General features: G+C 60.5%; 1 protein-coding gene across 2 annotated transcripts in view; it reads right to left on the reverse strand.

Moving 5' to 3' along the window:
- Positions 1-4951: 4951 nt before the first annotated feature.
- KCNK3 (potassium two pore domain channel subfamily K member 3) overlaps positions 4952-23843 on the reverse strand; it is a 34618-nt gene continuing 15726 nt past the window's right edge. The window contains exons 1-2 of one of the 2 annotated variants that reach the window (XM_089327781.1): positions 10753-10875; positions 4952-8074 (exon numbers count right to left, since the gene is read on the reverse strand). In XM_089327781.1, the coding sequence (XP_089183907.1) occupies positions 7098-8027 (930 nt within the window). In that variant the 5' untranslated portion in view covers positions 8028-8074; positions 10753-10875 and the 3' untranslated portion in view covers positions 4952-7097. Of the gene's footprint in view, positions 8075-10752; positions 10876-23843 lie in introns of those variants that run through there. The other variant, XM_051843127.3, reaches the window with a different exon arrangement.

Consider the following 23843-nt stretch of genomic DNA (forward strand, 5'->3'; position numbering starts at 1 on the left):
AAAGCTGGATCAGAAGTGGTGGAGCTGCGACTTGAAGCAGCCCTCCCATGTGGGATCCAGGTGTCCCAGGCGGGGACCCCCATGGGCTGAGCCGTGCAGGAACAGGGTTGCCTCTCTGTGGGACAGGGCTGAGACAGACTGTGAGCTCTGAATCCCAGTGGGTGCCCTGCAGAGCCACACGTGTGCACAGAGGGTTCCGATCCTTTTCTTCCCTTTTCCTCAGACAACTGGGAACAGCCAGAGATGGGTGGGGAGGGCATGCTCCTCCCCTCTGTATGTTGCACACGCCCACTGGGGGCTGGGCCATCACAAGACCGGGCCTCCTCACACCTGGGAGTGACCACAGGGCTTTGGGATTGGCCTTAGTCTCCCCTAAGGTTCAGGAATGAGAGAGTTAACCTAATGTTTGGAAAGGGAGAAAAAATCCATTTCTCTCGGTGGTTTGCAGGTGCAGACTGTGTCATGAGCCTGTCATGGGAGCTTCAGACTGCAGGTCACAGAAAACCCATCCAAGGCTGTCACTGCCTGTCTCCCATGACAGGCGGTCCTGAGGCCAGGGGTTCCGGGGTTTGTTCAGTGCCACGGTGACAATTCAGCTCTCTGTCTCCTCCCTCTGTCATCTTCATTGTGTCTACAACATATCCTCTCATGTTTACAGAAGGAATGCTTGTGGTTCCACGCATCACACAGAGACCTGGAAAAGTTTAATCAAAATTGTGGGGGTGGGGCCAGCTCTGTGGTGTGGATTAAACCACCACCAGCAACGCTGGCATCTCAAATGGGCACTAGTTCGAATCCCAGCTGCTCTACTTTTGATCCAGCTCCCTGCTAATGTGCCTGGGAAAGCAGCAGAAGATGGCCCAAGTGCTTGGGTACCAGAAGAAGCTCCTGACTTCAGTGTGACCCAGGTGGGGGGTGAACTCCAGATGGAAGATCTCTCTCTTTTTCAAATAAAATAAATAACTTTTTTTTAATGCATTCAGCCAGGGGAGGGCTGGCAGGGTTGCTTGCAGTGGTGCTCCACCCCCCACCGCAGCACCCTCTGTGGGGGCAGGTCCAGACCGGAAGGGGTCCTTGTCTCAGTAGAAGAAAGGCTTCGTGGCTGTTGGAGCCACTGCTCAATGCAGGAGGATGCCTCCGAGGGCGGGAGCCCCAGAGGCCAAGGTGCCCCCCCAGCCGGGTTAGGGGAGGTGTTGAGGTGGTCCTAGCTGTGGGAGGGAGCAGGGGAAGAGCCCGGGCATTAGAGCCGCAGGGCCCCTGATGAAGACGCCGTTGGGGAGAAGCTGGCAAGGACCCGGTGTCCTCGGAGCTCTTGCAGCCCCGGAATTAGGGCAGAATGGGAATTTCTTCTGCAGAGGAGAGGAGAGGCCCGGGCCAGCTTCCCTGCCGCAGTGGTGCCCCAGGTCTCCCCAGCTGGCCCCTTGCCATCTGGAGGAGCGATGTCCCTGTCGCCAGATCTGGAGCAAGTGGGGGGAGGGGGCCTTCTTCCTGCCTCTCCATCTCTGCTCAGACCAGGCTGTTCTGCAGTCGGGGAGTGGGGGGAGTGTCGATGTGGGGAGCCAGCCGGGGTCAAAGGTGAGACCTTTCCCCCCAGGAACCTTCACCCCTCCAGCTGGAGGTCGGGGGGTGTTGGCTGCACATTCTGCTGCTCTTGATCCAAAGTCTAGGGCTCTGGGCAGAGTCTGCCCGGGCCCAGGGCAAAGTGGGTGAAGTATTCCCGAGTTCTGTCTTCTCCTGGAATGGCTTCTGCGAACCATAGCCCCCTGGGGCTCCCCGACCCATGGCACCGGCCCAGCGGGCTGTGAGACTGGTGAGCTGTGGGCGCTCACTGGCTCAGAGCTGTCGGGCTCGGGCTGCAGCGCTGGCCCAGGACACCGGCCCCCGAGGAGACGCGTGGTGCTCTCCTCGGATACAGAGGGGCTGTGGGGCACTCCCTGCTCCCAGGGCCTTGGCCTTCTGAGCTGTGGTTTCAACATCTGTAAAACGGGGACTGTCGGTGCTCATGCAAGCCCGAGTGGTCTTGGTGGTCAGGTGGGAGAAGGATGTGAGAGCCCCGTCAAGGTCAAATGCCCTTCTAGTGCGTTCTTGGCCTGAGGGGTTGGGGAGGTCAGTTCCAATCCAGTCTCTGCCCGGGGGGGGGGTGCCTCCTACACTCACCCCCCACCCCCCGGAGTGTCTCCCTGGCTGGGGCGGATGTGGATGTGGTAAATTTCCAGCATCAGAGTGACTCAACCCAAGATTAGCGGCTTTCGTCTGAAATTAGAGGCGGAGAAGTCGGGGAAGGCTGGGCCCCTGCTTGCACGTGTGCATGTGCCTGTGTGTGCGTGTATGTGTGTGTGTGTGTGTGTCGGGAAGCTGGGAGATGCGGGTACTAATCCTGGCTACCCATTATCTGGCTTCATGACCTTGAACAGGTTACTTCCTCTCTAAGAATCTGAATGTTTTCCTCTGCCAAAGAAGAGCTGGGCAAGTGACCTAAAGTGTATGTAAGTGTGTATGCACATGTGTGTGCACACGTGACACTCGACAAAGGTAAAGGCAGTGCTGGGGGCTGTGATTCCAGCACGAGGGTCAGCAGGAAGAGGGAATGGAGTCCACCATCAACAGGGGCTTTGTAGGGGCCACTTGGGAAAGCCTTTGACCTTGAACCCACCTTGAACCCAGCTTTGGGATGGGGAGGAACTCCTGCTTCCAGCTGCTCAGTGGAGGTGGTAGGGGGAGCCCCAGAGTGGGGGACCTTGACACAGCCACTGTGGGTTGCCGCTCTCTCCCTGGCAACACGTCTATCCTGAGGGCACAGGCGATGAGTTGTGGGGAGGCTGTTGGGCTTTGGGGGATGGGTGGGTGCACACTGATCCCCAAGAAGGAGCTAAATGGCCGTGACTGTGGGAACAGAAGGGCCCGCGGGGGACACGTTTCCCAGCTCCATCAGAAGCTGTCATTTTTGCCCCACAGTGGCCAAGGTTCTGCGGGAGAAATGACCACACCCTACCTGCCCAGCCTTTGCTGAAGACACGGTGGCCCCGGGATGGCACACAGCGGGTTGGGGAAGGGCAGGGGCTTCGCAGCTGGAGTCACACCCAGCTTTGCCACTGACTCACTGCCTGCTGGTAGGCTTGGGGCTCCGCGGAGCCTTGGTTTAATCTGGCACGTGACGGAGACCAGCACGCGTGCTTTGTATCATTCCAACCTTCTGGAAACGCCTGTGAGACTTTAGCACAGGGTGAGGGGCTGGAGCAGCCTTCTCCCTTCACCGGATTTCCACAGCGGGCAGTTCCCAAAGCCTGCATTGGGCAACTCAAGGACGCCAGGCAGACGGGTGGGGCGGTGCTGAGAACCAGCCTGCGCAGTGCCGTGTGGAGCACAGGTAAATGGTGTCTTTGTGGTCAGACTTGCCAGAACTTTTGCTCAGCCCAGCCGCCTGTGGAAGCTCCAGGCGTGGGTGACCTGGGCCCTGTCTCCCCACGGGCAGAGCACAGGACTTGTTTTTGGGGGTAGTTGCTTTTGCCCCCCTCTTTTTCCCTTGGCTGCTCGGAAGCTCTGTCTTCCGCCCACGCCGAGTAACCCAGTCAGTGGTTTGGGTGCTGAGGGAAGCGGACAGGTTGGGATGGCATCTCCTGGAGGTCAAAAGCCCCCGCCAGAACCAAGGGCGGTGCCCAGCTCCTGGGGGCTGTGGGCAGGTGCCGGGTGTGGCTCACTGCTGCCTTTCCTGGCGGCCACCAGCCACTCACCCCTAGGGGACAACACTAAACCCAGCTCCTGGGGGATCCCTTCGAAGTCTGCTTGTGACTGTTTTACCCCGGGCAATGGATGAAGCAAGAAGGGTGGGTGTCAGCATGTCATGAGAAAGTAGAAGTAACCTTGAACTGGTCACTGCTGACCTTGCACGTGAACGAGTGTCCGCTGTGGTGGCATCCAGGTGTTGGAAGAAAGACAGAGGCAGTGGGGCCAAGGTCACTAGGGCCTGGATTTTGTTTTGTTGGCCTTCGGCGTGGGTGAGCCCATGGGAGCTAAGGCCCAGCTGTGCTGTGGCCATGCCGAGGGCCGCAGGCCAGCTGTGGCCACGACCTAGAGAGGCAGGGAGTGGCCAGGGCCACTGTCACCGGGAGGGGGGCTGTGTCCTGCCTCTGGAGTGGGGGTGCCAGTGCTACCACTTCTTTCTTTGACCCCTGACCCTCCCATGCATAGCTCCGCCCTTCCATCTGTCCTTCAATTGCCCCACGTGGGTAGGAGGGAGGAGAAATCGCCTGCATCTCCATTCCCTTCATTATAGTCTCTAGGTAGCAAATCATCGGGCTGCAGGGAACTGAATTTGCTCCTGAGCAACCTTTCACAGCAGGAAATAGAGAGGCAGATACCGAGCCCGGGTCCGTGAATGGTAGGTGGGTAGCCACGTGAGGTGCAGGCTCAGATGGAGACAGAGTCGGGTGGAAACTGGGTTACTGTGGGTTGAACGCTATGAAGTGTGGGAGCCTTTGGCTCTCTGATGGGGGGCCGCTAATGCCAACAGACGGCGAGGATGCCCTCCCTGGTTCTGTCTCGGTCCCACAGAGACATCTCTCTGTTAATCAGGCCACTGAGCTAAGCACCCCCTCTCCTGGCTGAAGTGGGGGCCGGGAGGCACTGGATCAAGAATCCCCAGTTCTGGCTCTGGTCCTAGTTCTGCCATTCACAGCATAGCTGTGTGACTCAGGGCAGGTGGCTTGCCCTCTCTGGGCCTCTACACTCACCGGCAGGGGGTAGCAGAGACTCTGAGGGTGTCTGAGGTCTTGCTATCCTGCTCTGCTGCAGGTGGACTTTAAGTCAGTGTTGGCCATCAGGCTTGTCCCGAAGGCCCCAGCTGAAAGATGCGAGTGCTTGGGGTGCCCGTAGACCCCAGGGGCACGGGAGAGTCTGGGTGCTCGCGGGTGGCGCCCAGGGCACGCGATGACAGAAGCAGCTGAAGCCCAAGCCTGGTCTCCAAGGACAGCATTTATTAGGCGCCATTCTCAGTGTGAAGACAGATAGGCAGGGGAGCTGAGGGCAGGCCGTGGCAGCCATAGCCTTGGGGGTCCCGGGGCTGCCCGGGTGTGGGTGTGGGGCGGGTCACCCACACATATTGCATATTCTGTGGCAGTGTGCCCAGGCATAAGGCATCGGGAAAGCAGAAAGGCTGCCTGCAATGGGACAGGGTGAGAAGGGGAGCAAGGTCGGCCTTCCAGGGCCCCGGGGAAGACCCAGCCGCAGACGGGCTGCCAGCCACACCCAGCCTGGGCCGTGCGTCCGCCTTCTCCCCACTCCCTCTCTCTCTCTGCAACTTTGGTCGTGGCTCCCTCGGGACTGACGGGACAGGACCCCTCGAGGGCAGGGTCACACACAGGACAGAGGCAGTCACACTGCCCACACCCCAACATAAACACAGAGGGGACCCCCAGAAGCTCCTGGGCACGTGGACATTCAGCTACTCCACAGTGAGACAAGACTCACACGCAGGCCGGACTGCTTCCCTCCATGGGGTCCCCCGGATGTGGCGGGGGCCGGGTTTGGGGCTGATCACCTGCGCGCCCCTCCCCCATCCTCCCTGACCGACAGGGAACAGCACTCGAAGCCATTCTTGTGGGAGGAGACGCCGTGTATCCCCCCAGGATGTTGTCCTGGTCACTACACCTGTTCCAGCTGCAGGTCCTGGACAGTGAGCACCCATCTGTGGGCTCCCTGGGGCTTCTGGGCTGCAGGGGCTGGGCAGAGGGCACCCAGGTTCAGCGTCAGCTTACCTCTACTCCCTTGGGATGTGGGTACCAGTGACAGCTGCGGGCCAGGGTGCTGTCTCTGTAGGCTGTGGCTGCCAGTGCTCTTGGCTGACCTGCCCAAGTCCCAGACTCAGTGGGCCCCAGCTCCTGGCCTCTGTGAGACCCAGCCCTGCTAACCTTGGTCCCAAGGCCCTCCCCCGCCTCCTCTAAGGGCAGCACAGGCTTGGCCTCAGCAGTGGCCCAGGTCTGGGAGAAACCCCAGCTGTTCTCACGATGCCAGGTACACAGGGTGGGAATTCTGCTTCCCGGAACAGGCCGAGCTGGAGGGAAAAACCGTTCTGGCTGGGAACAGGCAGGCTGGACCCCTGTTCCCCGTTGTCTTTTACTCTGCCCGCATTGCCTTGGGCAGGTCATTTTGCCTTCCTGGGCCTCAGTGTCCTTATCTGCAAAATGGGGTAATAACTCCCCCTCCCCGGAGACTCAGTTGGGTGGCTGTGAGCTCAAATGAGCAGGCAGTATGGGGGTTTCGGAGGCTCAAAGCCACTCCACAGATGTGGTGGTCATTATCAATAGATCGCAAGTTTTCCATTCCAGATTCCAAGGGCAGTGTCTGGAAGGCTGGGGTTCCCCTGCCCCCCAGGAGCGTGTGGCTTGGGGCACCTGCCAATGCCTTCCCCCACTCCCCTCGTGCCCGTGCCCGGCTGCGGTCTGCCTGTCGCGCCTGCCTTCTGGTTGCCCTCTGGGGACCGCCTTCAGGGGCCACTGGGTTCCCACTGTCTCCATCACTGCAAAGCCATGCAAGCCCCACAGAAGGGAGCGGGAGGCTGGGGGCCACAGCTGGGGGCACGGGGGAGTGGGGCTCTGTTGGGGGGGACCTGGACAAAGACACCCTGGCTTTTGGAGCCAAGGAGAGGTGGGAGACCTGGCAGGACAGAGGTATAAATAGAGATGCAAACAAACAGGGGGGCGAGGCCCCTGGGGAGCGGGGGAGGGGGATGTCTGGGTCCCAGGGGGGCCTCTGAGGACCCAGGAGCTTCTTAGATTTCCAAAGGGAGGGGCGGCTCCCAGCTTCTGCTTTTCCTCCCCGACCCCCCACCCCCCTAACCACGTTTCACATTTCTCGGAATTTGCAGGGCTCCGATGGGGGCTCCTGGAGCCCTGAGCGCCCCGGCTTTCTGCTGGCTGGTGCGAGCAGGCACAGTCGGAGCTGAGGGCAGGGGGACAGTGGTGAGGGGGTCCTGGGGGCGCCCCACGGGGCCGAAGGCGGTTTGAGTGTGTGTGTGTGTGTGTCCCGCGGCGCCTGGCCCCCTCCTCCCGCCTGCGCTCCCCGGGGCGCTGCGGGCGCGCCCCCGGCCCCCGCGCGCGCGTTCACACCGAGCTCCTGCGCTTCATGAGGCCGCGGAAGGTGGACAGGCTGTGCAGGCCGGTGGACACGGAGCTGATGGCCGAGCGCTGCGTGCCGCTGCACAGGCAGCGGTGCGAGGGCGTGTCGCTGCAGCGGCCGCCAGCTCCCGGCGACGAGTGGCTCTGCTCCACGCACGTGTCGGACGTGGAGAGGTCCCGCGGGATGATCATGGGGATGGAGTACTGCAGCTTCTCGCGGCTCTTGTACCACAGGCAGGAGCACATGGACTGGAAGTGCAGCACCTCGGCGTACACGTTGCGGAAGCCGCCGCCGCCCGCCGCCGCCGCCGCCGCCACGGGGGATGAGGCGGTGTCAGTGGTGTGCGCGCTGCCGCTGCCGCCCCCGCTGCCCCCGCGGCCGCCCCCGCTGCCCCCACGGCCGCCGCCGCCGCCCAGACAGCCAGCGAGCCCGCCCACCTGCCCGTTGCGCGTGAGCAGCGCGCGGTGCTCGGCGTCGCGCTTCTCGTCCTCGGCGTTCATGGTCATGAAACGCAGCACCACGAGGTTGAGGAAGGCGCCGATGACCGTGAGGCCCGTGAGGATGTAGACGAAGCTGAAGGCCACGTACTGCGGCTGCGTCTGCAGCGCCTGGTCCTTCTGCAGCGCCACGTAGTCGCCGAAGCCGATGGTGGTGAGCGTGATGAAGCAGTAGTAGTAGGCCTGGAAGAAGGTCCAGCGCTCGTAGTAGGAGAAGGCGGCGGCGCCGATGCACAGCGTGCTCATGCACGAGAAGAAGCCGATGAGTACCATGTTGGCCATGGACACGTCGGCGCGCCGCATGCCCAGCCCCTTCTTGGCGCGGTGCAGCAGGTGCCGCACGAAGGTGTTGATGCGCTCGCCCAGGCTCTGGAACATGACGAGCGTGAGCGGGATGCCCAGCAGCGCGTAGAACATGCAGAACACCTTGCCGCCGTCCGTGCTGGGGGCCGCGTGGCCGTAACCTGCGGGGAGCGGGCGCGAGAGAGAAGGGCTCGCGGCGGGGCTGCGACTGCAACACCCGCCCCACCTCCCGCACTGCGCAGGAGCCGCGCTGCTCCGACCAGTGCTGACCCGTGCTTCTGGCACCCTGGGGACGAACTCCTGAAGGTAGGAAGGAGGGTGTAGGGAGGGCTGAGGGCCGGGTTCGGGGCCACACTGTTTACACTTGGCGGGAACCCTGCGTTTGAACTTGACACTGAGGCTTCCTGCTGCGGGGAACTTGGTCCAAGGCAGCAGGGAGCGGGGCAAGAGCCCCGGTCAGCCTGCAGACCCGGTTCCGTGTAGCCTCTGGGCCTCGGTTCCCTTGACTGTAAGGAGAGATGTTTGGACTGAAGGGATTCTGATCTCCTGTGACTCGGGGTGCAGGGAGGGAAACTGAGGCCCGGATACCATCCAGGACTTCTGGGGGTGACTGGAACTGGGGCTTTGCAGACTGCTTGGACTGCTCCTCAGCGGAATGAATGGATGTCCCCAGTCTGGGGTCCCCAGCTCCTGCTGTGGGTTTGGCCCCCAAGCAGGGTCTGTCCTCACGGAGGCGTGGGGTGACGCCTGGCGCAGCAGGAGCCCCTCCGGGTGCATTGCTGTCCCCAGATGTCTCTGCACCCTGCCCTCGTTGAGCCAGGAGCCAGCACAGGCCAACCTCCAGTGACCTTACATCAGGAGTTCTGCCGGCCACCTGGAGGGCAGAGGACCCGAGATGGGAACTGGGAAGCCCCTCGTGGGAGTGCTGCCCCCATCCCTGGTGGCCATGTGACCTCGGGCAAAGTAGTCCCTCGCTCTGGGCATGTTTCTTCATGTGTAAATGACTCTACCAGCCCTGGCTCTGCTTTCTTCACCGATCTGTTGAGATATTTATTACTTTTATTAACAGAATTAAGATAATAAAATAATGCTGGCAGCCTTTCCAATTTTTTCCTCCTTTCTAAGCCTTATCAAATCTTAACCAAATGCTGCTTCTTCCACGCAGTCTCCCTGGATTCCTTATTTGAGTGGCACTAAGGATGTTCAGCTTTGAGCACCGGGGCCAGTTTATCTCCACCCCCAACACTAGCTTGGGGGGGTTGTGTCACATTCCATTCCAGCTTCCCCTCCATGTTGCCAGCCTCTCCCAGGGGGACCCAAAGTATGCTTGATAACTAAATCGCAAGGCAGGCTACTGTGTGCTTTGGTGTCTGATCCGAGTTCAGACCCTGGCTTGCCACGATGGAAGCGTGCACGTGCGTGCACGTGTGTGTGTGTGTGTGTGTGTGACCTGTGTGGTGCCTGCATGGGTGTGTAGACCCTCTCTGAGCCAGTTTCCACAGCTGTCAGATGAGGCTGCTAGAAGGCACCTGCTTCACGGCATTCGTGGGGAGGAATGAGTGAGGTAATGTGCGTGAAGCACTTAGCGTAGGGCCTGCTACATATCAAGTGCTCAATAATGGCTCGCTGTGATTAATAATGGATGGAGTGCCAGGCTACTGTCACGTTTCCAAGAGAGCACCCGGGCTTGGGGGCAGCTCGGTTCCAGTAAAGTTGGCATCTCTGCCGGCCCCGGGGCCATTTGGATCTTGGAGCTTGGGGGACTCTGGGGACAGCTGTTCAGGGCCTGGGAGGCCGTGGGCTGCCCCGAGCCTGGGCTCCCTTGCCCGTTGCCAAGGCATCAAGCCAATGGCCACACCACCCTTTACCAGGGGCCTAACAGCTGAGCTGTTGAGCCCCCGTGCCCGAGCTGTCCGTGCCCCAGCAGGGTGAGAACAGATTGTGCCCGCCAGCTTGGCCCCACCAGCCAGGCCACAACTCACCTCGACAGCTGGGCAGGCCCTGAGCCAGAGCCACTTCTCACCCCGTCCTTCCCTGTCCCCCAGGCTGGCACCATAACGCATGGGTTGGGGGAGGTGTCGCACTGTGGATGGGGCTTGGCAGGGCTTGGTGGGGCAGGTCCCGGCCCCAGCGGTGCCGCGTGCTGACTGTGTGACCTTGGGCAGATCCCTTCCCCTCTCTGGGTCTTTGCCTTGTCTACACTCTGGGGACTGAGCTGTGTTAATCTCCACCCTGGCTGCCCGCCACGGCTGCCCTCCGGGGGAAGAAGACAGACTGGATGGAGAGCACGAGGAACCTGTGGCGTGGGCTGTCCTTGGGGAAGCCAGCCTGGGGGTCCAGGCTGTGGGGTGGGGGGTGCCTGACCTCCGTGGGGTCAGGCAATCAAGTCCACCATCAGGGGATGGGACCGCTCTCTACCACCATCACTACCTTGCCCGGGGTTCCTCACAGGCTGAGACTTCTCCGAGCCCCACCACCTGGTTGGAAAGCCCAGGGCCTGTCTGCCTGGCAGCCCCATGCCCGCCGTGTGCTGCCCACAAAGATCCCAGCTTCTGGGAGCCATGCACAGTGTCTGTGGCACCCCCACCCCTTGACCTGATGGCAGCTCACCTTCCTGACTCTGCCCCGCTGGAACACCCTCAGTAGCCACCCTGCGTCCCACCGCATGCCCAGACGCACCCACCACTTTCTCCGCACTGTGCGTTCCTTGCTGCCCTCGTCCTGCCTCTCCTGCCCCGGTCTAGGCACCCTCAGGTCCCAGCCTCAGCCGCAGTGACAGCTCCCTCCCCTGCCCGCCTCCTGCTGAATTTTCCAAGCAAGTGACATGTCCAGGCCTTACCAGAGGCCCTTAGCAGGGCCACCGGCCTCTTCGCGGCAGCTCCAGGGGAGACACCCCTCCCGAGGTCAGCTGTCCCCCACGACTTGTCCGCTCTTCCCCCACGGGCAGAGGCTTAAGGATGATAAGCCCTTGGCCTTCAGAGACGCGTTGACGTCATCCCAAGGCCATTGTTATGACTATCTCCACTTCATAGTTGGTGCCACGCAGCCTGGGGCGGGGGGAGGGGTGTGTGAGGTGGCCAGGGCCATCAGGCCTGAGTCAGAGCCCATGTGTCCGCTCAGAAGGGGCCAGCCCAGGCCTGGGGCCCTAGCCTCGGGCACTGTGGCAGAAGCAGAAACAGGAAGGCTGTGCCCGGGGAAGCACCTGCTCCTCGGAGAAGCACCCCCGCTCCCTCCCCCCACCCCCTTAGCCTGTATTGTCACTGGGCAAAAAACGGCACAGAGCTGGGAGGACCTGCTGACGTGGGCACCCAGCTTGGAGGGGTGCCCGTCCGGGTGGAGCTGGTCCCAGGAGGCCCAGCAGCTTCTGGGAAGTGATTGGCAATCTGGCAAGAGCTGCCTGCCCGGCCCATGCCTCACCGTGCTGGCGTTTGGAGCAAGAGGACCAGAAGACGGCCGTCTAACCTGTGCCCAGCCCAGGCTGTGCTGGGGGCGGGTTCTCTGGGGAGCCCCTCCCACCGCATCTGCGGATGAATCCGCCAGGGTGCCGGCTCCTAGTGCGATGCTGGCCCCGCCCCTCGGAGCACCCAGCCACCAGGCTACCCTGCCCTCCTCTTCCCCACCTCTGCTCTCTGAATCCGCCACACACTTCCTGGTTCGTGGCCCCAGAAAGGTCCTCAGTGGTCACGTGGTCCCGACAGATGAGGGAACCAGAGGAGGAAGCAACCTGCTGGAGGCCCCAGAGCCGGCGAGTGGCAGAACCAGGGCGGTCGTCCCGGATCCTTGTTTCCAGACCCAGCGTGCTGTCCGGGGCCCAGTGGCTCAGGTGCACCCGGAGCTGCACCTGTTCATTCAGCCAGGGCTGGCGGCTGCTCCTCAGGAGCTACCCAGCCAAGAGACGAACCTGGCTGGAGACACAGAATTCACCTGAGCCGGCCAGGTGGAGGGACATCAATATTAATCATTTCGAATACTTAATTCATAATTATTATGAATATTTCAGGGCAGCAAGAAAATGGAGAGATGGGATGGGGGCCCCTGGACCTTGGTTCTTTTTTCCTCCTGGCCTCGCCAAGGAGCCCTGACACTGCCTGCCAGGGAGACGCAAGGCAGGGAGGCGGAGTGGGCTCCAACCTTTCTGCTTACCTGCTCAAGGCACAACTTAACCATTCTGAGGCTTTGGTAATGGCCTTGGCTGGCCTGGGCTGGACGGTCTTTTCCCCACTGGCCTCCTGTGCCCACTAGCCTTCCTGCCTTGCCCTCCTACCCCTGGCCTAGCTGGCCACAAGGCCAGGCTGCTGGCCACAGGCCTGGGCAGAGGAAAGAGCCTTGTGGGAGGCAGGCGCAGGTGCCCTGGGGAGCTGACCTGATCCTGGCCGTGAGTGGCTGTGCATCTTAGCCAGTCCCTTCCCCTTCCAGGGCTCAGTGGTTTGCCAGACAGGAGGGTCCTACCTCTTCTCACTGCTACCCAGGCCTCCCCCGCCCCCGCACCAGCAGAGTCAGCATGTTCAAAGGTTTTCATTATGAAACACGATGGGTGGATGGGTACAGTGTGGACACTACATCCAGCAGGTACTGAACTGATCGTTGCTGAAACCAGATTCATTGATATCCTTATCAGAATTAAGACCACATCTGCTGATCGGAACTCCTGATTAGCGCAGGACAGCTGATTCGACCAGGGAATGAAGTTACTGTTGTATGTCTGCTACACTGGAAACAGGAAGGGGAACTCTGCAGGTTAGGGGCGTAGGTAAAGACGGCAAGCTCTTAAACGGCTTTTACCCTTGGCAGAGTTCCTTGATCCTCTGTGCCTCAGCTTCCCCATCTGTTGAATGGGAACAATGATACACTCCCCTCATCAAGTCGATGTGGGATTTGAGGAGTTGGTAGACTTAAAAGGCTTTGAGGGGCTGGCGCTGGAGTGCAGTGGGTTAAGCAGCCGACGCAACGCCAGCACTCCACTTCTGATCCAGCTCCCTGCTCCTGGCCTGGGAAAAGTAGCAGAAGATGGCCCAGGTGCTTGGGCCCCTGCACCCACGTGGGACTCGGGATGAAGCTCCTGGCTCCTCGCTTCTGCCTGGTCTAGCTTGCAGTCATTGTAGCCATTTGGGGAATGAACCAGCAGATGGAAGATCTTTCTCTCTCTCCCTCTCCCTCTCTTTATAACTCTGCCTTTCAAAGAAATAAAGTAAATCTTTTTTTTAAAGGATAAGCTTCTGTGTTTAAAAAAAGGCTTCGGGCATTGGGATCAATAAATATTCATTATTAACGTGACTGTTTTGGGGAGCATCCAGTTGAGATATTCTTTGAAGTCCTTTCAGCAGCAACTGTGCCATCAGTGTCTCCCAAACCCAGTGGCCGGGAGTTCCCGCGAGCGAGCTGCGTGGGCCGCGGGTTGCTGGGTTAAACTCCGTGGGAGAACTGCTCCCTTCAGCAGGACCGGCCGTTGGCTCGGGGTGTAGGGTTTCTCCGAGCCGGCCGCGTGCAAGGCCGCTCAAGGCTGGGAGACTGCTGCTTCCCCTGGTTTGTCCATCAGTCCCTTTTCTCAAGAGTGCATGGCCGGGCAGGTGCCCAGGGAGCGCAGCACCCTCCAGGCCCCTCGGGTCTCTCTCTCAGGTGTCAGGTTTGATTCCCCCCTCACCTCCTGCAAACCAAAACCCCCAGCTGCTGGCCCTGCCGCCTGCCTGCCCCGTCTCCCCAGCAGACCAGTTATCTAGTGTAAATACGGCCTGGCCCGGCTGATGTTTCTCCTGGGGGAAGATGGATGAGGCGACCATAGCCTCGGGGTGCTGCCTGGATCTGGGGTACAGCTAGCGAGCCAGCCAGAGCCAGCCAGAGCCAGCCAGAGCCAGAGTGCGGGCTCCAGGGAGAAGGTGCAAGACACAGGCCTGAGGCGCACACAGGAGCCGTGGCCTCAAGAAGTGAGGCCCAAGACTCCAGGGAGCCCACGGGAGTGGAGAAGGCCGAGAGGCAGAGGGCCCCCAGAGTGGGGTGCTGCCAGCCTGGTGGAGGTGGGACAGCACAGGTCCTCCCCTTCTGTCCTGGGAGGGCCACTCAGACCCCACCTGCTCCAAGAACCTTCTGGAACCATCTCTCCCTTAAGCTTGCTCTCTCACACATCTCTCCAGGCCTCCTGCTGGGCCCTGAGCTCCTGCAGGGCCGGGACGACCCCTCCGTGTCCTGCACTGGGCCTGGGGGGAGGTGACTGTGATGGAGATGAGGGAAACGTCCCCTTAGACGTCACCACGGGCAGGGGGGCCTTTGGTGACCGACGGCTCCTGCCCTCCTGGGGGCCCCATGGCTGCTTCAAAATGAGGTCAGCTCCAAGGCCCCAGAAGGAATCCCCCTGCCCCGGGCCTGGCCAAGCCCAGAGCTGGGCCTGGGAAACCATGGGCTGGTGGAGCCGGGTGGGGGTGGGGCTGGTGTGCAGAACCGAGTCTGGAGTTTGTCCCTTGCAGGCCAGAGCTCTGGGAAGGACAGCTCTGAAGCAGGGGGCCCATCCCCCTCCACCGTGCCCCTTTCCAAGCGTCTCTTCCTGCCTCTCCCTCCCCCTATCCCACCAGCCGGCCCTCACCCTAGCCTCCCTGCCCTCTGGGCTGCCCACTCACACCCTCCCCCACCCCTCCGGAGCAGCCTCCCACCCACAGGTGCCCCTGGTGTAGGACAGCCCCCGACACCCCCATCCCCCACCCTCCCCAGGCCCACGTGGGATGGGAGCTGGAGGGAGGGTGCTGGTGTCATGGAAAATCCCTGCGGCAGCCAAGGTCAGTGTTTGCAGACGGGGCCTGGCCTGGAGCCAGGCCTGCCTCCCTGGCCAGCTCCCTCCAGCCCGTCTCAGAGGCCAGCTTTGTGCAGGGGCCCTTGGGGTACCCTGGGGCTGCTCTGGGTGCCTGGGAGCTGGGGCCTTCTGGAATCTGGGGGACTGTAGCATTCACATTCCCATCACTCACTGTACGCATGGGTAGACCAAGGCCCAGAGAGGGGCAGGGACGAGGCCCGGGTCAGGGTACGTCAGTGACGGAGCCAGGGCTGGAATCCGGGGCCTCCTGTCCTCTCATTGCCCCGGCTGTGGATGGGAGCAGCCTGAACTCTGGTCAGATAGGCCAAGGGATAGTGGCGGCTGGGTTAGCGGCTTCCATTCAGTCAAGGGCTAGCCTGAGGCTGGGCTGGGCTTGAACTTGAAGTAGACCCCAGTGATCCACCCAAGGGCCCTGACCTCAAAATCTTTTCTTCTTGGAAGTAAACCAGATGGACCTTATGAGCAGAAGCTTCCTGAGGTTCGGAAACTTCAATGGCCCACCCAAAGAAGAGGTTGTTTTCACCCAGATTATTGAAACGCACGGCAAAGGTGGTAAGTGCGTTAGGGCGAGGGTTGAGAAAGAGGGCTGCGGTATCAGGGAAGACTTCATGGAGGAGGTGACATCTGCCCTGGGCGCCGAAGAATGCACAGGAGTTCAGGGAGCTGCTGCAGCAGGGCCACTACGCGAGGAAGATGCTGGGAGGCCAGGGGCGTCGGAACCAGGCCCGAGTGGGGCTGGCGGGCGTTCTCACACACGGGGCCCGGCAGACGGGCCGGGAGCACCTCAGAACCTCTGAGACGCGTCTACCCCCTGACCCTGCAGTGCCACTTCTAGGAATCTCTGCTGGGAAAATAACCAGGGATCGGAATAAAGATTTATGGACAAGGATGTTTATAGCAGCATTTTCATTGTGAAAAATTGTAAGCGGTCCAAATGGTCGCCAGCAGGGCTCGGCTAAACATATTAAGGTATATTTATGTGGTGGAGTGCCGGGCGGCCATTAGAGCCCTGTTCTAAGGAGCCCCTCAATTGCATGGAAAGCCAACCACGCGGTGTTAAATAAAGGAGCCGGCGCTGCACTCTGTGTTCCGTGGGGTCCCACGCCAGATAGGTGCCTATTACAGACGTGTACACACACACACACACACACATGGACGGAGAAGCCAGAGGGAACGGGCTGCAAAGCGTCCCGAGTTAATTCCTGAACAGCGGGCTCACGAGGGCGTTTAGTTTTCTCTTCATGCAATCCACGCGCTCAACAAAAGAACCTACTGCTAAGAACCTTTCTACTAAGTAGAAAATGATGACTATTACAGACCTCAGAGCCACAAAAACCCCTCGGTGTTCTTGGAGCAGGGAGCTGGCTGAACTGACGCAGGGAGGCTGTTGCAATGGACAAGGGCTGCAGTTTGAGGAGCTTTGAAGGGTGAGTTTAGGAAGTTGGAAGGCAGTGGGGAGCCATCGGCAGCTCAGAGCAGGGCGGGGAGGCAAGCTCAGAGAGGCGCCAAGGTGTGCTGGCGGCCCTGGGCGGCGGGGTGGCGCTGGGCGGTGGAAGGCAGGTTGGGGCGCGGGGGGGGTCCGGGTGTCAACTGCTCAGGCCTGAACCAGGAGGAAGCCGAGCATACAAGAGCTCCAGAGGGAGGGTGGGTGGGTGCGCGATGTATGAAATGCACTCGCCTTTGTGGGTGACGCTGTAGGCTACCTGGGGGGGAGGGCTTTTGTCTCTTCTCTAATACGTCCCCCGGGGCTAGAAGCGCGCTGGGCACACAACAGGTGCTCAGGAAACCTCTGCTGAATGAGTGAATTAAGACGAGGGAGGCATGAACGGAGCCTGAGGTTTGCATGGAGTGGAGGCAGGGAGGTGGCCACCAGCAGGATGGAAGGTGAGACCTGAGTGGGGCAGTGTCTCGCCCAGGGCAGAACCCCGCCCCGGGGAGGGCGCCGACGTGAATCGGGTGCTGTGCCCCAAGCCTGCGGCTCTCAGCATCCTTAGGGCATCTGTGGGGGGGGGGGGTGAGGGCCAGCAGATTGACTTTGGTGGAGTTTTAATTAAGTGAATCCCCCAGGGACAGCCTGGCCTTGAGAAGGAATTCTACCACTCGACTGGAGGTGCACTTGGCCCTTCCGGCAGGCACCTGGGGTGCCAGTCCTCCCCACACACGTCTTAGAGGGCTGTGACAGTAACTCCGGCCTCGGGCTGGTCCCGCTCGCACATGCACACCCCCTGGCTCCTCCCGTGCTGGCCGTGGAGGAAAAGCAGGGCCGTGCTGGCGTCTCCCTGCCAGACTCCCCAGAATGGGACCGACCGCTCTCTGCTGGGCGCTCGGTTGGGTCTCTGTGGCCGGCCCAGGTGTGGCCCGCAGCCTGGCTGCTCAGAATCCCACCTTGCAGGCAATGTTACCGGGACGGGGTGGGGCCCAGGGGGCTGCAGGTGCATAGGAGTGCCCGACCTGGAGTCCAGAGGCCTGGCTCCCGTTCTAGCCACAGAACCAGGGTCAACAAAAATGTATGAAGGGCCAGGGAGTGAATATTTCAGACTTCCCAGGTCCTACAGCTCTGCCACCGAACCAAGAAAGCAGCCACAGACTCCTCGCAAATGAACAAACATGGCTGTGTTCCAATAAAGCTTTATTGACAGAAACAGCTGGGGGGCCGGATGGAGCCCATGGGCTGGCTTGGGGAGCCTGCTCCAGGGCCTTTCTTAAGCCATGTCTGTTTCTTGAGACTCGGCTTTCTTGTCCATCAGGTGGGACATTAGAAGTTCCCTAGATCTGTCCTCTCTGAAAAGTTGTTTTCCTAATAACTCGCCAGCTCCCCCTCCTGTTGCCTGCTCCATGCCCAGGCCTGGGTGAGTTGGGAGCAGGGCCATGTCCTCACCTCCCTGTGGAATTGGAATCCACAGCTCCTGGGAGGGCCCATTTCCATGTTTCTGGACACCGCTCATGCTCTTTCTTTCTTTTTTTTTTTTTCCCCACCCAACAAGCTTCTGCTTCTCCATCAAAGCCCATCTCCAAAGTCACCTCTTCTCTGAAGCCTTCCTGGATTTCACCACCTAGACAAAGCCAGTGTTCCTGGGGCCCTTCGTTCATTTCTCATCAACTTTTAGACCCTCATCTATGCAAGCAGCAGTGGTGTGAGTCCTTCCTGTGTACTTTGCCCTGAGTTCTAGAATAATAATAATAATCCTGGGTATTTTACAGGCTCAGGTCTTCATCATTTAGACAAGGACTCCCATGCGTTCTATTGTTGGAACGTGCACAGCAATCCTATAGAGGAAGGGTCGCTATCATCCCGATTGTACAGATGTGGAAACTGAGGCTCATAAAGTGTTTTATCTCAGGCCGCAGATGCTAGAATCAAACCTGAAACCCAAAGGCAGTTCTCTTTCCACCGTACCCGGCTGCCCCAGGACGCTCACACAGGGGTGGCCGTCAGGGGACCACTGTGTGACCACAGGCGAGAGCGCCCCCTCTGGGAAAGAAGGCAGCAGGAGGAGGTTGTTGGGGGCCATGCATCAGCACCCTAGGTGCCGGGCCTTCAGGGACTAGAGCAGGATTCTCGGTGGGGAGCCCGGAGACGGGGCCACAGGGACTGCTGGCTGCCCAAGACAACGCACTGGGCCTCCCGCTGCTCACGAGGCCTCAGTCCCGGCCCGCACCGAGCAGATTCGGCGCACAGGGTGAGGACCCCCGGGCTGGCCTGGTCAGCCCAGCCCTGAGTAGTAATAAGCTCCCAGCTGAAGCACTGGGGCGCTCAGAGCCGATGCCAGACAGGCAGAATCCCGGCTCTGCCCTCTCTCCCTGGAGGCGGCCCTCCCTGCACCCAGGGCTACGTGGAGTCGGGGAGGAGGAAGCCACCTGTCCCCGGCTGAGTCTCCCATAGCCTCCGGGAGCCTTGTTCGTCCTTGGGATCTCCCTACTGACTGCTGAGTGCCGAGGAGCCCCCAACACCCCTCCTCCACGCAGTCCTGGGGGCCCGGCTTCCTTTTGCGGCCTTGGCTGCTGCTTTTTCATTTCGGCCCCGTTTGTCCACTCCATCTCCCTGTGCACACCGAGGCTCCTGAGGACACGGGTGGCGGCTCAGGGCCTGGCGTGAGGTGGCTAACCGCGAGGCTGTCGCCGCCGCCGCTGGCAGCGAGGGCACAGAGTGTTTGCATGCCAGATGCCATCCTAAAGCCTCTGCACCTGCGATTTTATTTAACCGCCACAAACATTCAGGAGATGAGTCTCATCTCCATTTTAGAGATGGAAAAACTGAGGCATAGCAAGTTCCCGTGACTCATCCAGGCCACACAGTTGGTAATGGCTGAGTCAGGGTTCAAGTTCAGGCCTATCACCTCATAAAGCCCAGTCAATGTGAGAGGAGTGGATGCTGAATTCCGGCGGGCAGGTGCACGGGGAGGCTGAGCCGAGAGGTTGGGGGACTTGGCCCGGGCCACCCCGGCCTGCAGCAGAGCCAGGCCTTCTGAACTCATTTCCTGTTCTCTTTCTTCCTCAACTCAGTGGCTGCCAGGTTCTCTGGACTGGGGACAGGGACTCAGGTCCCTGACCCTTCTGCGTGGGACCTTCGCGAGTTGTTCCTCTGCAGGTTGTTGTGGGCAGTGGGTAGGCAGGTGCTCACCCCCGCCAGAGGTCCCCCTTCTCCCAGCTGGGCCTAACTGCACTGGATCTCCGTGGGGACCCTCCACTTGCCGGAGCCAGAGGCAGGAGATGGCAGCCTGAGTCTGGCCGCAGGTCCCGGTGGAGCTCCTGGAGAGACACCTGCCCCAGCGGAGGGGACCCGCTGCCTGGGGAGGCTGAGTCAGAGACGGGGGCCCCTGGAGACTGTCGCACTTGGCAGTTCTCAAGAATATCAGCTGGAAAATCAGGAGGCGAAGAGGGCTTCGTTCCCTCTTAGCTTGTCTTCATTAATTAATTAACTGAGTCAACATTGCTTAAGCATCTACTCCTCCATGCCAGCTCCGGGGCCAAGCGCTGGGAGCGGATGCAGAGCTGCGGTGGCTGGGCCTTGTCTGCTGGGGACAGAGAGCCACCGGCAGGCAGGTGGACAAGAGCCTCGGTCATGCCAGGGGCCGTCCACTGGAGGGGGGACTGCGGGACCCCCCGAAGCAGGACAGGGAGTTGGAAAGCAGCAAGCACGCCAACCTCCCTGCTGTGAACTGGACATTTGCTGCCCCTGGCAGCCTCCAAAGGGGCCCCTGGACATGGGGACGTGGAGTTCAGGGTTGGTGTGAGCACCCGGCTGGTGTGCAGAGCCACTGGACCCTGCGGCTCACTACGGATGGGATCAAGATCCATGCCCAAGGCCACGCTCTCTTTTCCCCTCCCTCCTTCCTTGCTTTGGCACGTGTTTATTTTGCCCTTTGCTAGTTTAAAAAATCTGCTTCATTTTAGAACGCTTTCATACGTCCAGAATTATTGCAGGGAGCTCCCTTGTTTGAACTCAGTACCTCTTCCACAAGGATGCCGTGCCAGCCACGGTGCTGTCTCCCTGTCCCCCCAACTGCCTTCTCCCACAGAGCCTGCCTCCTGCTCTGGGCCCATGAGCGTGCCCAGCTGCAGCCACTACCTGAGACTACCACAGGCCCCGCAGGGCAGGATCTGACCTTGAGTGGCCATGCCCTGCATGCTGTTGGGACTCAAACTACATGAGGATGGAGGGTTGTCCCAGCCAAAGACCCTCTCTCTCGAGCCGACCATTGCTTCCAGCCAGGGGTTGGCAGGTGGCCCTGCAGGTTCTCAGCTGGGACTCCTGAGCCAGGGAGCATCGGGGGGCTGGGACACAGGGCACAGGGCCCGGGAGGCCATCAGGCTGGAGTGCCCACCCCCTCTCTACCTCTTTGAAACCATCCCCCCTCAAGGCTGGGCCTGGGCCGAGACACTGTGGTTTTCTCTGCTAGGAATTGGGCCGATGAGCTGAGGGTGGGATCAGCTCTGGGGAGCTGAGTAACAAGGTTGCAAAGACTTGGGTCCTGGCTGGGACCCAGGGGAGTCAAAGCCACGTTCACGTCCATGTTCCAAGGAAGAGATGCAGAGGGTGACGGGAGCAACGCAGACATAAGACTAACGGGGAGGGGAGGCCCGGGCTTCTGACCGCTGGCTGCGTGGGGCTGTTCCCTTTCTGAGGTCCAGTCCGAAGGGGCACCATGCCTTGGATAAGCCCCGTGCCTTGCACCCCAGGGGAAGCTGGCCCCTGCTTGGTTGCACAGCACTCTGCAGAGTTAAGGAGATTCCTGCTGCATCCTCGCGGCAGCCCCATGCAGTGCCCGGGACGGGCGGGGGCCTTGGGAGCTGGGGTTGATGACACCTGCCAAGGCCGGGCTACACCTGGGTCCCAGGCCTGCTGCTTCTCCCACCTCCATACTGCCCCTCTGGTCCCCTCTCTTATGAGGTAGCGGGGTGACCGTGTGGTCAGAATAGTGGCAAAGTATCTCCTATAGGCCTGGTACATGGAGGCCCTCAGGAAGCAGGAGCTGTTATATTGTAATATCGTCTCTCTCTCTCTCTCTCTCTCTCTTTCTCTCTCTCTGTCTCTCTCCCCCCCACACCCCTCAACACACACACACACAATGCAAAAGCAGCTTTGAAATCCATGCATAGTATTTTTTCATAATACACATTTTCCATAAACGTTTTGAAGACCTCTTGTAGGCGTGGATTTCAACATTTTTTTTGTTTTTGGTAACAAAATAAACTCAGTTTTAAATTCCATTTTCCATGAACTTTTTGCCGCACTCTCCTATTTTAAGCACGGCTCTGAGCTGCTGCTCACCACCCAGGACCCTCCTTATTTCCCTGAGCCCAGCTGTAGTCTGCGGACTTCCTGGCCCAGCACTCGGACTGCTCATCCACAATCCGACACCCGCTCCCTGGCCTGCTGTCTCCTCGCTCCCCCACTCCGGGCCCCCCGTGTGCCGAGGCTCCTCTGCACCTGCACTGTGCACCCCTGTGAGCACCTCCTCTGGGGCGGTGGCTGTCTGCAGTTCCCTCCCTCGTCTTTGCTTCCCCGGGAAAGTTTCCCCAGCCCTGGCTGGGAGGCTGTCCCTTCTTCTGGGCCTGGCATCTCCCCTTCCCATTGGCCACTCTGCCCACTGCCCGCCCAGCAGACACCGAAGCCGGCCTCGAGGGGTGGCGCGGCCCGGTGGCGCTGGCTCATCACCTGCTCCCTGCACTCCTTCCCGGTCACAGCTAGTGGCCCAGCCAGCTCCGGGCTGCAGGGAATTCGGAGGCAGCTGCCAGGAGGTGTGACAGGAAGCTTTTCTTAGGCACAGCAGCCTCCCCAGGGCACGGGGGCTCAGATGGTGGTGCTTGGCCCAGTGCCCAGGAGAAAAAGGACTCGAGGGAACAGGGACCTCATCCTGGGGACAGCTGTCGGGACCTCCCCTCCCTCTGAACCAGCCTGGGGACGTGGTGTCCTTCCCCCCAACACCCACACAGGTGCGCAGGCTCATGCACGCACACACACTCGGACCAGCACCTGGCCTGTCCCCCACAGCGGCCTTTTGGCAGGACCCCATCACACAAGACTGACAATACCAGGTCAGACGGGCTGCAGGTGGACAGACCAGGGAAGCTGGGGGGTCGGTGCCTCAGTGAAGGAGGTGGTCCCCCGTTGTTCCCACACGTCCTGGCCCTTAGGGATTTAAAGAAGCCACAGCCCCTGCATCCTCTCTCCCTCCGGCAGGATGGACACAGACTCCTGCTAGAAGCTGAGATTCCAGTGCTCTCCATGGAAACCCACTTCGCTGGACCCACACTCTGCTGGAAACAACCTTGTGCAGGGGGAAGCGACTCACACCTCTGCCTTCTCCCAGCCTGTCCTCGGGGAGGGCAGCACACAGCTGCTCCCACCCTCAGGGACACTGCCCTTCCCATGAGCAGGGAGGCTGGCGCCTCGCCCCAGCCTGACCTCTGACCTCTGCCAGCCGCCCGCCATCCCAGCCTTCCATCCGCATTGCTGTGACACTGGCCAGGCCGGGGTCTAGTCGGAGTGACTTGTTGGCTCCCGTGGCCTACACAGGGCGCCTCGTTATGCATTGGTGTCCAGAACTTGCTTTTTATGGTGCCAAGAGCTGCAGGCTGGGCGGCGTCCCCAGGACCCAGGCGGTCTCCCGGGGCCCAGCTCTCTCCAGCTGCTGCCTGGAGTGCTGTTGTACCCCCTCTCCCCATCCCCACGCGGCTCTGGGCAAGCTGGCTTTCTCTGCACTTGACTTTATTCAAGTGATTGAATGCCCCTGTCACCCTCCTCCTCCCCAGTTCCAAACAATACTGGCTAACATTTATACAGCGCTTACTACGTGCCAGGCACTGCTCCGAGCAAGCTAATATATATACCACGTTTAATCCTCAAACAGCCCTATTCAGGGCTGACTATTATTATCCCCATTTGAAGATGCAGGAACCAAGCCACAGAGAGGTCAAGTACTTGCTCAAGGTCACACAGCCAAGTACGTGCAGGGCTGGGCTCTTCCCTGCTCCGTCCCCAGCTGTCTCTGGGCAAGCAGGGAGCAGCGCGGGAGCTGACCACACAGCTCTCCATATGTGTGTGTGCTGCTTTCCTTTCTTGGTCACCCTGAGTGCCCTGACAGCAGGAGGGGCAGGTCACCATGGCTCACCCCAGTGAGAAATGAGGGGGCCCAGCTCGGAGCAGGTGAGGTGACACAGGGAAGGTCACGTGGTCATGCATGCGAGGCCAGGCAGAGAAGTGGGGATTTCCTGGAGGTCTTCCTGGCCCACCTGCTAGCTCCAGGCTGGACCCCGGCTTCCAGTGCAGCAGGGTCCCCCACCTTCAGCCGTCCAGTGAGGGGGCTGGTGAACTTGGGCTCTCAATGGGGGACCCTGGGGCAGGGGCCTCGCTTGCTCCACTCCGTTCCCGGTCCACGTTGGCACGGGCACCTGGACAGGGCAGCCAGCCAGCCACGTGCCAGTGTTACTTTAAAAATAAACCAGGGAAGAAGGAGGCATAAAAACATCCCCGGGGATGTGTGAGGAGCTAATTACTACCGGCCCCTATCAGGGGCCTCGGAGGTGTCTGGGTGTTGGGTCTCCTTTGCTCCATGCTGCCTGTTGGGAGCTGAGTACCAGATCTTGCCTCTGGGGGCAGAGAGGCCTTCGGAACCCCAGGGGCCAGG

This window comes from Oryctolagus cuniculus, chromosome 2, assembly GCF_051225735.1.
Source record: "Oryctolagus cuniculus isolate XC-2025 breed Fujian yellow rabbit chromosome 2, ASM5122573v1, whole genome shotgun sequence".
Lineage (NCBI taxonomy): Eukaryota > Metazoa > Chordata > Mammalia > Lagomorpha > Leporidae > Oryctolagus > Oryctolagus cuniculus.